This window comes from Blennius ocellaris (assembly GCF_963422515.1).
Source record: "Blennius ocellaris genome assembly, chromosome: 12".
NCBI lineage: Eukaryota > Metazoa > Chordata > Actinopteri > Blenniiformes > Blenniidae > Blennius > Blennius ocellaris.
Window position 1 is genome coordinate 17,059,862 of NC_137661.1, and position 15,225 is coordinate 17,075,086.

At 40.6% G+C, this 15,225-nt stretch overlaps 1 protein-coding gene across 1 annotated transcript; it reads right to left on the minus strand.

Annotated features, from left to right (window-relative positions):
* Nucleotides 1-1,142: 1,142 nt before the first annotated feature.
* rorca (RAR-related orphan receptor C a) lies at nt 1,143-14,405 on the minus strand. The gene is made up of 10 exons (XM_080506240.1): nt 14,110-14,405; nt 7,827-7,912; nt 7,505-7,646; nt 6,912-7,349; nt 6,663-6,784; nt 6,415-6,547; nt 5,473-5,580; nt 5,205-5,315; nt 4,504-4,613; nt 1,143-4,395 (listed from the first exon to the last, which is right to left on the minus strand). Exons 1-10 carry the CDS (start codon nt 14,114-14,116, stop codon nt 4,234-4,236), a joined length of 1,419 nt encoding a protein of 472 aa, XP_080362366.1. The 5' UTR covers nt 14,117-14,405; the 3' UTR covers nt 1,143-4,233.
* Between the last annotated feature and the right edge of the window lie 820 nt (nt 14,406-15,225).

A 15,225-nucleotide genomic window follows, 5' to 3' on the forward strand; every position in this document is an offset into this window, starting at 1 on the left:
ACCTTTGGGAAAGTTAGAATCAACCTTTAACATCAGGTGCATGTTTTTGGACTGCTTGAGGAAACCAGAGTGCCCACGCAACGCGAAGAACGTGTAGAAAATCCTGCTTCTATTTTTACATTTGGCTGAAAAACAGATAGAAAATTAAGACTATAATATAAAGTTGGATATAACCATAAAAGAAGACTTAGCCTCAAATACTACTGCATTACAGTAATGTGAATATTCATCGTTTGTTGCATACATCTGTTTTTGTTTTGCATATGCCAATGTAAATATTACAACCAATAAAAGATGAGGACAATGTAATACAATCATTTGTATGTATATTTCCACATATTTATGGTGTTACCTTTTTGGGGGGGAATTTGAAGTTAAATCCTATACTACATGGTAACGACTTAAAGGGAAGCAATTCTCCCTTTCTTTTAACTCTGTTTCTTATAATGAGCCACTAACCTCCACACTAATGTGTTTGCCACGTACTCTCGACCACACTTTGTCTCAAGGAGGAGAACTAGACTCAGCGATGTAGATAAGATTCACAACAAGATACCAACAACTAATTGGCATCTGTGCAAAGGTTAATACTGTCTGATGCTTATCTCGGTAAATAAACCTTGAGTCAACTTGTTGCCTCAGAAACGCTGTGGCATGAAAATTTGTATTCCCCTTTACTTTTAAGAGCTTGTATTGCCTTCAATAAACCTCGTAACACAGGGATGTCAAACGTAAGGCTCGTGGGCCAAAATTGGCCTGCAGAAGGGTTCAATCTGGCCAAACCACCAAGGACATTGTGAAACTTTAAAGGAAAACATAGATTTTCAACAAACGTCTTAAGAGTAGAGGACATAGCACAGCACTCACTCTGTTAGCAAATTAACCGCTGTCAGGGTGAGTTTGTAAAAACATGCATAATGCAACAGCTCTAGGATATTTCAGTGTATTTTTTTGATCAAAAGTATCATTAAAAAACTCCATAGAACTATCTGTAAATACTTTTCAGCTCCTCGCTACCAACTGCTACTAATATCAATTGTTATACAAGTAAATACATAATGATGAGGAATACACAACAGACACTTTTATATAGTAAAAGGACTTTTATTACATTCTCAAATCCACATATAATATCACCATTGTGCAATAACACTTCACTGTGTTAAAACCGCTCGGGCTTTATATCCAAGACATATCATAAATTATTTCATATTAAAATCTAGACTGATTTAATAATAGTCTTTAGAATGAAAATATAATAAACAGAAGGATCATGAAGAAACTTTTAAGGAGACATCTTTAAAAACGCTCATAAAAAAAAAATAGAATTACATCTTTCCATGACAAAAAGGACACTAAACTGATGAGAAAAAAAAGAACAGTACATAAACGGACAAAAATTAAGAAAAAAAAAAATCACAACAAAACCAACACTAATATCTTTATATATATATATATATATATATATATATATATAAATCTATGACTCAAACTCAAAGTGTTGCAATAATGATAGACAGGGGTAAAGTCTTTGATACTTCTGTTATCAAACATTCATGAGAACATGTACTGTACACAGTGATCAAGGTTTAAAGGTCTTCTATGTTGGTGCAAGGTGTCCTGCTAGACTAACTGTAGACACTGTAGGACAGAGAGCCCAGCTATCTCCCTGAGTGACTCTGAACCAAAATGTAGGTGCAGATCATAAGCTCTGTCCCCAGGACAGAGTTTTTTTTTCTTTTCTTTTTTTTTTAACAGGCCTGTAAAGTCACTAAATATACTGAATCATTTGAAAACAGCATATCTAACATTCTCAGGATTGACACACAAAAAAGTATCACACTTTGTTACAATCTGACAGCGCTATCAGGCCATTTCAGGTGATCTGCAGGAACGTTGTTGGTTTATTTTATTTTTTTTGGTTCATTATATTTTAAATCACATTATTCGTTGTGCAATAAGCTCAACCGTGCTGGAGCGCTTACAAAAATATTTACTTTAGTACATGGCAACTAAGGCCCAACATACTAAGAACAATGGGAAAGACATTATTGCACAATCCCACAATGCCACTGTCTTAAGTACCAAGGCAAGGGTAAAACCCATTTCAAACTATGTGATATAATAGGGTAAATGGCAAACAGCACTGTCCCAGCAGTGCAAAGCAAACTGAGCTTAAATATAGACATCCAACTTATCATGTGATTGTCTTAAATGCTTAAGATTAAAAAAACAAAAAACAAAAAAGACCTGTTTTTCCAATTACAATATCTATTTCACAATGCCTTTAGTGGGAAAGTTTTTAGTTCTACAGTAATATATTATGTTCCACAACTCTGGGGGAAAAAAAAGACTTTATGGAGACACACCTGTAGGTGTCTCCAGAGACTTTCGCTTCAGTCAGAGCAGGCTCTATCCTGTGCTTCCTGCATCTAAAGGCATGTGCTGCTGATTTTCAGAACAGCAGTCAGAAAGGAATTGCTCATCTATGCCCCAGTACTTCACTTTTTAAGTTTGCATTTACTGATTACACAGTAATTAGTGGCAAATTCACCATTATTGGACATTTCTGAAGGATTTCTGCAGCATGATTGTAGAAACACTGAACTCAGGGGGGTAGCTGATGGCTCTGTCAACCCTTTGCTGTGCCTATTAGTGTTTGAAGTGGGTGAGGTAGTAAGGGATTTGGAAATCACAAATAGAAGAGTTGATGCTCCAATCAGGAACCCTCGGCTGCCCTGGACAGTATAATCTGCCCGACCCAAAAGCGGTGAGAGATGCCGCAGCCAGTAAATCCCCTAATATGGATGTTTCAGAGGCTTAAAAAAAAAAGCTGCATCATCCACCCGTCTGCTTTCCTTTTTTATTGCCACCTATTGAAACACATAGATTTCACATTCTCAAATCTTTCTTCATTTCTTTCCCCAAGTCTTTTGAACCTACTTGGGTATCGGTGGCTTGGACAATTCTCTTGAGTACATGACCCCAAAGTGGTCAGCCTCCATGCACTGATGGTCCTACAATGTTCGGTACACCCCCTTGGTGTACCTAACATTTTCAGACCATTTTAGCATGAGTTTCACAGATGGCAATTTTCATTTTGAACCCATAAAATTGTTTGCCAAGGGGTGACTTTAGAATTTAATGGGTACTCCCAAGTGCTAATCATCCAGATTATTATATTTTTGTCATTTCAGCCTTTTTTTTTATGTCTCTGTCTCCCTGTGGACTGGCAGCATGGTTTATATTCTGATATTTTCACAATACCTCTGCGACTCTCACTATCTAAGTGGCATTTGCAAAGGAAAAAGGTATGAGGACTGAGGTCATTGATTGCATAAAAAAATATAGAGCTCACTTACACCAGTGTCTGTGGGTGTGCTAGTAAAAATATCGACAACAGTTTCAGCAGAAGAGTTCTATTTTGTGCTCTGTGTGCAAGAGTTTCTAGATGCGTGGCAATGTCAGCCCACGATTCAGAGTTAAAAAAAACAACCCCCCCCCAAAAAAAACCCCAGTCTGCTTGTGAGTTTGATCATGGTCCCTTTAAACAGTTTGTTCATATGTTTACAAAACTGCAAAATATGGGTGCTACCAAAATACTGAAACAAAACAAAAAATAGAAAGAAAAACAAGAAACAGTACTACACCGACAGCTGAAACAGGCATCATTACTGCAAATCTCCACGACGTGGACGAGGACCGCGAGTATGTACATTCTATATGGAGCCAGGGGCTGCCTGCACTGAATGGTTCAGGGGTGAGGGGTACATTCAACAATAGCTTACAGGAACTGCGAGAACAATGAAAGTCACGTTTTCATTCAGAAGGAATTCAACTGAATGAAGAGTCGAAGATGTTCTGATAGAAAAATATTTCTTTGAAAATACAAATGAAGTAGGCTACACCTTAAATGTTTTTTTTTTTTTTTAATGTTTTTTTGTTTGTTTTTTTCCTTAACCCTCCCCAAAAAGCAAGTTAGATGCACTGATTGCCTGGCAGCAGATCCTGTAGTGTTAAGTTGAAAGGACTGGCTTTGCAGGGCAGTGAAAGCTACTCCACGGTACTGGGAGATCAGAGGTGAGAGGAGTGTATGCTAAAGTGTAGCGTGCAGGATTGTCATCAAGCTGCTGGTTGGTTTCGTTTCAGCTGGTTGCCACATTTCTTTTCCTCCTCTCCCTACACCTCAAAGTCACCATTTGAATTATGCAAAATAACCAAACTCGCCAGGCGCTAGCCCTCTGTGGAGTCTGGGAAGGTAATTTCGCTCCCGAACACCTCTCTATACAGTGGGGGGAACATATATGCTGTTTCAGGGTGAACCAGGCGGAAAAACTCCAGCTTGTCGATGTGAAGGTTGCAGATGGACCTCATTACGGGAAGCTTAGCCACCATCTAGGGTTGGAATGCAGAAGGAAAAGAACAATTAGAAGAAGATCTGAGAGTAAATACCATATTATTACAAAATAATCCGAATTTTTATTTTCATCAGTCGCTTTGTACCTTGGCTAGTTTCTCCTCTGATGCGTCTTTTTGTATGCAGCGCTGCAGAGCCATGTAAACTTTGTCCTGCAACTTCTGGATCTTTTGGACATCTGTCAGCCAGTTTCGGTCTGTGGAGAGGGTGGTGACATTATTGCAACAGTTTTATCATTATGCTACCAGTTAGGACCTGCATCTGGTCCCAAATGGTAACTACTCAAATACAAGAAAGTAGCAGCAGATAAGGAAACACCAAATGTTGCGGCAGTTATTAATAGTGTTGACATACCAACACAAACTGCTCATGAGCTCTAACATTTTACATTATACACAGAAGTACTGGCCAGCAAGCCAATGGTTGCTGCTCCGGTGAAAGTTATTTCTTATAAACACAACATCTGCTTGAGAGAGCAAATGGTGATATAAAGGATGATATAAAGATTCCAAATACCAAAGGTAAATTGCACTGGAACCTAATTTTATTTTCCCCCAATGTTGTGAAGAATCGTGTGCATATAAAAAATAACCCAGGAAGTTAGTTAAAAGAATGTAATGACTTGTCCATTGTGCATCCATATTGTGCAGCAACTGTGGCGTGCTGGTAAACCTTTGTGTTTACCGGTTCCAGACAAAGACCTCTTAGTTCAATAGACTTGTGGATTAACAGTTTGACCGACAGTGCGTGTGAAGAGATCCTTAAAATAGGAGCCGTGTTATCTAACCTGGTGAGAGCAACACAGCCGCACTGAAGAGCGCCATCTCTTCCTCTGACATCTGGATACGGCTCATACTTTTGGCAAAGTCAAACACTGCATTCACGAGGTCGTCGCAGCCTTTAGGGGAGGAAGAGCAGAGGGTGGAAATGATCAAATAAACAGTACCATTGAGCACATGAAACAGTTGACATGAAATTCCACGCTTCTTCCTTCACACTGCCACTGGAATCAGAAAAGAAAGCTAAAGAAATAGATGGGGAACGAGCTGACTCACCAAGAGCTTTGAAAAGTTGAGGAGTGGCAAACTTTCCATCAAAGAGAAATGTATTATTGATGGGGTTGTAGGCCCGACACATCCGGATCAGAAGAACATCCATGCAGCCTGTCGACCAAAATAAAAAGATTTTTATGAGAAAAATGTTGGAGGTTTCATACATTTAAGTGGTTGTTATGCAAGAAATGTTTGTTTCGTGTGACATTTGAAAGAACAATTAAGAGTGTGTGCAACAGCGCCAATGCAAGCAAGCGCATAACAGACATGGTTTTCCTATTTGGTTATGCAAATAAGGCTTTTATGTTACTGAGATGTTTTGTTTTGCATTTCACAGCTTAATTGCTATGGCAGTACACAGGACGTGTTTGACCTCACACGAAAGTGAATTACATTGCCAAACCCATTCACCCGGAGATACCAGCTAAAAGTTGGCAGATGTGGTAAGGGTGTGGATTAGTTAACACCTTTGTCACATTTCTAAGTCAGGACCAACCCACATTTGCTGCCGTTCAAATCCCATTTATGTAATGCTGTAATGACTGCAATCATGTGATCAGAAACAATTCCCATCACCTGAAGCTCTCATGGTAATGTGATTTGGAATGTGAAGTCATATTTCAGGAAAAAAAACAAACAAACACACAAAAAAGACCGGAATTGTGGAATGGAAGAAGCGGCACACTTAATACAAAGCCAGCCTTTCTTCACAAGAAGAACAACATGCACCTTTCAGAGTCACCCGGCAAGCATGTGATATTGGCATGCTTTGAAGTCAGTTACCATTTGCTAGTAATATACTGTTCATCTGACAACAGCTATCTTTGTCACAGCTAGATGTTTACAGTTTAACACATATAGCAGCCGCTGTCTCATGTGTGCAAAAGCTGATTTTTTTTTTGCCTGCAGGGCATGTGTGTATGTATATTGACGTTATGCACTGACCTGCTTTGAGTAGGATAATCTGGTCATTCTGACAGAGGTCCATGAAGCCAGAGATGTGCTTGGCAAACTCGACTACATACTGAATGGCGTTGGTGATGTGAATGGCACACTGTTGCCACATTGCCTCCGCCGACTGAAAGAGAATAGAAGCAAACAGAAATTCTCTATGAGGAAAGCAATACTTGAAAAAATTACTTGAGGTTCAACTTTCATATTTTTTGCTTAATTTCAATAAACCGTAACCTTACCTTCATCTGGTGTGTACGTGTCTCTTCTGAACTATATAACGTCCATGCCATTCTCTTCAGCTCGTCTGAGCTGTACTGGCTTGTTTCAACATGGGACTTCACCACACTCTGGGTTATACATTCTGAATGAAAAACAAAAAAAACAAGTCTTGTTTAGTTTTTTCATTGAAGTTTTAAATGAAAAGGTTTTCTGATGATATCTAAGGTTTGAAAATCACATCAGCAAAGCGCAGCAAGATCAATATTCACCTATCTCCAGCAGGGAGCAGCTCTCGGGCACTGGGTTGAGGATAGCATGAGAAAAGAGTCCAGAATCGTGCAACAGTTGGTACTCGTGCTTTATGCTGCTGCCATCAGCAAAGTCCAAGTTGGTCTGTTCTGGTGAACTCTGAGAAGACGAGCTGCTGCCTCCGCTTCCACCCAGTATGTCCAGGTTACAGTAATCTCCACCTGCATCCTCTGGGGTCAGCGGCAGGTCGAAAAGCAGGCCCTCCGGCAGCGTGGTAATGTCATCCAGATCACTGAGCGTGGCACCGGAGCCTCTTCTGTAAGCGCGGTCGAGGTCAGCCAAGTCACTGTTGTCCTCGTGGGCACCGACCCCTGCGCACTCCAGGGACTGCTGGTGTTTCTGAACCTCTGCGTACAGGCTGTCCCGCTGCTTTTTGGACATCCGACCAAACTTCACAGCTGTAAAAGCAGAGCGCAAGGAAAAAAAACAAACGTTAAAAGAGGGTTTGGTTGAAGTCACGGAGGGATCGAATGACACTTTTGTTGTGATAAGCAAAAAGTTGGGAGATGGAAACTCTGAGTTAATTAAATATAGATCGAGTAACTGAACTCACCATCGCGGCTCATGCCCAGAGCCAGACACTTTTGCAGCCTGCAGTGCTGACAACGATTACGGTTGGTCCGGTCAATTAGGCAGTTCCTCTGTCGCGAGCAGGAGTACATAGCATTATTCTGCTGGCTGCGTCGAAAAAACCCCTGAAAAGCAGAAGCAGGCACTGTATGAGTATTGCAACACCTGCTGGGTGCAGTAAGTCATAAAGAAAATACTTAATTTGACAAGAGTACAATCAACAATGTGATGATCACACTTTAGAGACTAGTTCTTCTGCCCGTTCTCAGCTTGCATGTAACTGATGAGGATGGTTAAAAGCTCACCTTGCAGCCTTCACAGGTGATGACACCATAGTGAATCCCAGATGATTTGTCCCCACAGATTTTACAGGGAATTACCTCTATTTGAGCTGTAGAGAGGAAAACAAAGCAGAAAAACAGAACAGTAAAAAAAATGCCAATATGTTGTGATGACTTGGAAGAAAGGTGGTATGATGAGATTATTATTTAAAAAAAACAAATGTAAAATGTAACTAGGAAAATGTTTCATTACTATTTGCCTCTATTATGTAATGATAAGATTTTTTTTTTTCATTTTCCCAGATCTGATGAGAAGAATCCAAAAACTTGTTATTCAAAGACTGTATGATAGATTGTCCAAAACAACAATGAAGAAAGAACAGTCTGCTGATGTCCTGGAATGGAAGTGTGATGCAGGTGGGGAGACTGTGTCCATTCCAGCTATTACACAACATAAACCCAGCTAAATTCGTAAATATATAGAAAATCCTGCCCAAAGCCAAGAAATAAGTAAACAGTTTAACCACAGGACATTTATAAATATGGTGGGATGGGATTTTCAGTGCACGAAACTGTATAAACTCTCAGGCTGACCGCCAATATCTGTCCATTAAAGACTTCAACCATATAAAATGAGAAGCTTTTAGAAAATTATTATGTCATTTGGAAAGCGTTTTTTTGTTTCCCAACTAATGTTATTACCTCATTTTATTACCTACTGGAAGGAACAAGGAAATGCACTTGACTCCTCCTGAAATACTTTTCATTTAATGGCATTCAAATGCTGTGCGATCTTTGAAATAGTTTCAATGATAATGAGATGCTTCTCTGTGATACTGTTACAGGACTGTGCAGAAACAAGAGAAGTGTCAAGACCACAAAGGAAACCGTGTACACTGTACATTATACACCTTGTGTCCATTGTAGAAGCCTGAGCCTTCTTACCCAGGAACAGCCTGTTCTTTTCATTATGCTGTTTATCTAAGTAGCTGGGCCTCCTCAAGCCCAGAATAGCAGGTCAATTGCATTAGCCGAGGCCGAGGGTTATAAAGTTTCACAGCTCTCTCTCGCGCTGCCACTCTTCTTCCAGGGATAAACAAAATGTTAACAGGTTAACAAAGGCACACTGCCATGCCGAAGCCTCCAAGGCCTTCAGTTTTCACGCACAAAACAACTGCCTTCGTTACCATTGAGGCTGGTGTGTGGTTATTGATTTGTCTGAGGCCAAGGGCTGTGCCAAACAATCCTTAAACCATGTTGCTGGGTCACACAGAGGATTAAGTAACCCATAAATCACTGAAAACTGGTCTTCAACTGCCCTTCGGAAAATTGCTGTTTTCTAAAGCGGCCTTTATAAACTCCCCTCAACCAACTAATGAAATAAGTCGCTGTGCGTGGGGAGGAATATGCGTCACACGCAGCAAAAGAGGTTAGTGACTAAGAATCTTGATTCAGGGAGGATAAAAAAAAAATCTTCCCCATTTTTAAATGTTGAGATCATTTATTGTCATGGAGAACTCAGACTCGAGTACCTTGGGTTGCTGTAGTGCAATGGTTCACGAAACGCAACCGAGAGATATAAATAAATAAAGGGCAATGGAAAAAAAAAATCCCTTTCTCCATTGCTCCCTTTATCGCTCCCCCTTCAGAGCCTCACCCCCTCCCTTCAGTCTGTTATATAACTGCCGTCTGGCCGCATTCCACCAACACACTCATTCAAAGGTGGTTCTCTTGGCAACAGTGTGACGATCCTCCTCCACCCTCCAACCCTCCTATTGGACTCCGAGCGAGAGGCTTTGCCTGTGACTCGCTGCCTCACCTGCCAGTCAGCTGAGTGCCACAGTCAAGCCCGGCAAACAGGAGCTGCTCCACTGACACAGTTTCCCATTCAGCGAATGAAAATGGGGTGCAGACTCACAAGGAACACAATCTGACTCCTTGCAGGTTTGAAGGTGGAACAAAATCTCACACAATCTCAGGTAAAAGGGAGGGCGGGTCCCTGCTTCAGGCTGACAAAGGCAACAGTGTGAGGTTTAATTACAGCAAGAAACCAGATGACCACATGAAACTAGGAAGGAAAGAGAAGTGGCCCCAACTGGAGGTTTCAACACTTGTGCAACATCTGGACATGGTTCAAAAATCATGTAGTACAGTAAGAAAGGAGGAGGGCTTTGCTAATAGTAGCTTATAACATGTTGCAGCATGTCAAGTATTTGAGTGAAATTTCAGCAGTGTTTGAGTTGCACCATAAGTCTATTTTTACTCTGTTGCAGCAGCAGCAGCAATCCCTCCTGTCGTCCTGGTCTATCGGCGAATACATGTTGTGCAGATGACAACCTTGGGGTGAAATGCACAGTGCCGATTCTTAAATAAGTGTATGCTGAGCACTCGTCGCGCTCTACTGAGGGAGCGAACGCAGTCAAACATGCAACCACTAATTTTGAGGCATGTTGCAAAGAAGCAGGAGTCCGGACAAGAGCCGCTTTCTTCTCGGTGTAGTTTATTGAGAACACTACTAATCCTTGTTCAAAGACAAACTGGTCTTGAGAACAAGAAGCATGCAACTTTGAAAAATTTAATTATATCGGCTAATTACATGAATTATATCAGCTTATAGCAGAGTGACTAAATAACATGCATAACTTAAATTGAATAAAAATGACATTTTTATTGAAAGTGAGTTATGTAAATGTTTTGTAAAACACTTAAACTTGTATAAGGCAGTCAATGCTAACTTTTAAACAGACACACAAGGGTGATTTAAGACAGGACACAGTCAGTGTGTCTTTGAGATGCTTGTTTCATCACCTGAGCTGCAACACTGCAGTAACTTTGGACTTTGTCCCCCCCCCAAGCCAGCTACTCAAACAGTCCAAGGGTCCTATTTACCTGGTGCTTTACATTTACCTGGCATGTATATTTAACCTAAATCGGATTGAGTTTATGACTCACGTGTGCCAGAAAAGGTCCCAGTATATCATAAATTGTGCAGAAAACCATGACAACGGTTTACCAACAGAATGCCTTGATGCGCCACTTTTGACATGTAGTTTGTTAACTAATAGAAAGTCCTGCTCCCCTCTGAAGCCTCCTGCTCTCTTCCTGCATACTTTTCAAAGCAGGGCCCCGATGGACACCTGTTTTCTATACAACCTCGGTTTTCGTGAGCAGTAATAATTGGGTTTTTTTTCCTCCTCTTCTCCTCTCACTGACCTACCTAGAGAGCACAGGTAGTATAATATGGCCTCAAACTAACCCCGAGCCCTTTAAAAATGCATTCCAAATTCAGGAGATTCCTTGAGCAGAAACCAGGGTTCGGGAATGACCAGCAGAAATAAGTTTAAATGAAAAGCTCAGCTATGATGCTTTTGTTTGAATATTTTGAGATTTTGCTGGCAAAACAACGCAGACAACCACCGTAAAATGAGCAGTAACATAAAACCTACCTATAATTGGAAGCTATGTCGGGGAAATACTGTACATTCTGTGCAGTGTGCAGGCCTGTCTGTACACACACACACACACACACACACACACACACACACACACACACACACACACACACACACACACACACACACACACACACACACACACACACACACACACACACACACACACACACACACACACACACACACACACACGTCAGATCTAGGGGACTAAAACCCTCCTTTTTTCTTCTTCTTCCTTTTTTAAAGTAATTCCTGCTTACTATTCCCATTTCTTCTCACCTCAAAGTATAGATATTTGATAGTTGGAAAAAAAAAAAAAACAACTGGCCCATGTGATTTAACTAGCAGAATGCTTCTTCCTCCCTCTACTAAGAATTTGTATTCACATAATAAACAAGAGTGTTGTGTCTGCCAAGAAACCAGGCCCCACACTGTGTGGCCCCTGTAGTGCCGCGCCATTGATCAGAAAAGATAAAGTGCATTCACTTGACCGTGCTACTGCGCGCTGCTCCCAGACCAGACCCAAGTGGGCCTCTGCAACACAACCAGATCAAGACTGAGGAATTTGCTTTGCAGCACGTAATTTAACGTACTGCTCCAAGCCGCTAGATCAAGTTCAAGCTTATGCTATAGAAATCACAATCATCTTTACTAAAAAAAATATTCATACATGTTTAAACTATCCATATCCAGATTTTTTTTTTCTTTTTTCAAATTTACAGGACATTTGGATGCAACTCAGTTATGGTAAATATTGAAGAGTAACTTCAAACATGACGTCGCTAATGACAATGCAAAGATGCATGGTGACATCTAATCAGTACGGCAATGTGCAGATTGCGTGAGGAGGTGAAGCTTTTGATATAGGGAATAGAATCTTAGGGTGGGATTGTCAAAGAAAAAGGGCACCTTGACACATACTGTAACTTGCTGTGAACCCCCCCACCCCCCCAAGGCTGCACGCTCAACAGATAGTGGCTTAGAGGCTGATCTCAGCACAGCAGTGTCCTTGGAGAGCACAGAGCAGCCTTTGGTTTGTACTGCCATACCTTTGATCCTGGAATAACTGAGCTCCAACACAGTCTTCTAAGGCTGCATCTCTGTACACCACAAAGAGCACAGAAGCTCAGAACATCCATTTAAGACTGCTTTTTTTTTTTTTTTAAGTTGATTTGATTACCCAGCATCGCTCTTTATTGATAACGTCTTCATACAAATGATTAAACATTATGACCGCCTCTAAAACTAAGAAATAATTGTAGCTTTTAACTTTATATAACAAGGAAGCAGAAAATCGGAGTCCATTCTTCCTCTCTGAGCTCCGACTTACATTTTTTTTTAATACAGCATTACTCATGTTCTTTTACTTACTTACATGTGTCAACCTCCGTGGCTATTGGACAGAATCAGATTGATGAACCATGCTTGACTGGAGTAAGTAAACTCTGGTTGATGTAAGTAACCATAGCTGGCAGAGGAAGCTGAGCTTAACCGAACCCTGCTGTGTTTCACAGTTAAATGAAGGCTTGCTGTGCCCATATCCTGCTTGTGACAGCAGTACGTAATGGTCCGACATAACAACACAAAACAAATTGGTTAAATTAGACAATTGAAAAATATACATGTTTAAGTATTACTTGACATTTGTCTGCAGATCAGATGCATTTTACATCGCAGGATATTTGAGGGTACAAACAGCAGCAACAACAAAATGTGAGCATGCTCTTCTTTTGAACTGCAGATCAAAGAGGATATTTTCCTTGCAACTGATTTAAAAAAAATCCTCATATTTTCATCACTTATGAAGACAGACTGGACACACACACACACACACACACACACACACACACACACACACACACACACACACACACACACACACACACACACACACACACACACACACACACACACACACACACACACACACTTTCAATGACATAAGTAGGTCAATGGACCACCTCTCTCTCTTCCCCCAATGTTTAACACACACACACACACACCGACCGTCACACTACTGATTAAGAAAACAAATACACATTAGCTGATGGACTTCCTGAAACTGTAGCCCAAAGCACAATTAACAAGATCGTATATTAAGTCCATTAAATCAGACTCCCTATTGGATGTAGAATACCAATATATAAACTGGTATATATTTTTTATGGTTGATAAGTGTTTTTAATAGAGGGTTGAAATACTATTGCATATAAAAACAAGTAAATGCAACTTCTTTTTCAGTGTAAACAAATCCTGCCAGCAGATTTTCATGCGGCTTGACAGCCTATGAATCACTCTGCTCTCCACCTCCCTTCCTCTCTCTCTCGTTCTCTTACATAACCACAGTTGCTCACCGGGGAAAATAAAGTCTTAGACCTTTTTAACGCACTCGTTTCTTCAAAATACTAAGAATCTGCACACAATAAGTGCACTCCATATTGACAGACGCCAGAAACGCTTTTTAAATTTATTTATTTATTTTTATTATTATAATTTGGAATTAAAATAACACATTCTAAACACTATTTCTGTCATCTAAGGAACATTAATATCTTAACGTCAACTTTGGGAGCAACCGTGAGACACATTTACACTTTATAAAGAATTAAAATTCAGTTTTACGTAACTTAGGGGTCAAACCTGGTGTCTGTTTCAAAGCGCGTCATCAGTGGACGCACTTTCAGCCTCCGCTTCAAACAAGTGCCTTCACCGCACAGACAACCCGAAAGTTGCAACAAATAATAAACAAACCAACAACAAACCTTCTCTGTTGTCGCCGAGAAATTTAACAAAATAGTAAACAAATGGAATAACACGCACACAAAAAACAAACAAAACAACCACCAACTCACCTCTCATGTTTGCGTTGAAGTCTAGTTGAGTCGTGTCATGAAAGTCCGAGTGGAAATAAAGCCCGGAAAGGCTGAACGCGAGACGCACGATTTCGCTCCGAAGAGGAGCCGCTGAAAACTGTAACGACAACAAATCCTCATATGGGGCTTTTCTAGCTTTTCTGCAAACGGACAGACTTTTATAATTAAATAGAAGCAACGGCGCGTGCTGACTATGTGCGAGCTGCTCACAATGTGATTAAAGCGCACGCCTACAAAAACAACACCGCAGCGGGTCTTCCTCTGCCTGCTCTTTCTCGCTCCGCGTCTCGCTCTAACCCAGATTCGGCGCGTGGACTACACATGATCCTCAGCCCTCGGTCCGCCCGCCTCGTGCCCCGTGAGCTCACACGCGCGCGCGTGCGCACACTCCACCCCCCTCGCGCGCGCTTTAAGGAGGTTCTCGCGTGCGTGGGAAAGTGTGGCAGTGTGTCAGTGCAGACCGACCGTCACCCAGCGTGGGAACTACTCAATTACAAGCGCTCATTTGGGGATTTGCAGACTTCTGTTTTTATTAATTTAGAATTTTTTTATTTATTTTTTTTTAATCTGCAGCAGTGTTTAATTTTTCCTTTCCCCACTGTTTACCCTCCAAAAATGTGTTATCAACGAACACATCAAGATGCGGTCTTCATAAAAAAAAAACAACAACAAGAAAAACAATAAGAACACACAAATACAAGCCAATTCAATGCTTTGGCTCACCAAAGATCCAAGATATAAAAACATGTATCTATGATAACTGAAAGAATCTTTTACGAGAACATCAAGTTTTAGTCTGGGCCTTGGTGGAGTTTTTATGTCCTCTCTGTACTTGTGATTGGCTTTGTGCCTTTGTCCAGGTATTCTGTTTTCAATGTCACAGATCGAAATGATGCATTTGAGTTTCCTTGAAGAAACCTATCAACTAATGGTTTTAACTTGATGCCACAGAGATAGGCAATAAAGTAGATAAGTACTTATTTGATGACCACAGCTTTTATTTCTCATCCCGAGGGGATTTAATATCTCAGGACAAAATAAGTAAAAAGTACAAATATTAAATAAAAGTAGATTTGGTATATATATTTTTCATAT

Excerpts from the sequence above, each read along its gene's own strand:
- rorca (XM_080506240.1), bottom strand. Across the intron at positions 7,350-7,504 it reads TCTGGGCATGAGCCGCGATG|CTGTGAAGTTTGGTCGGATG; the intron begins GTGAGTTCAGTT and ends CTGCTTTTACAG. Across the intron at positions 6,548-6,662 it reads CACGTACACACCAGATGAAG|TCGGCGGAGGCAATGTGGCA; the intron begins GTAAGGTTACGG and ends ATTCTCTTTCAG.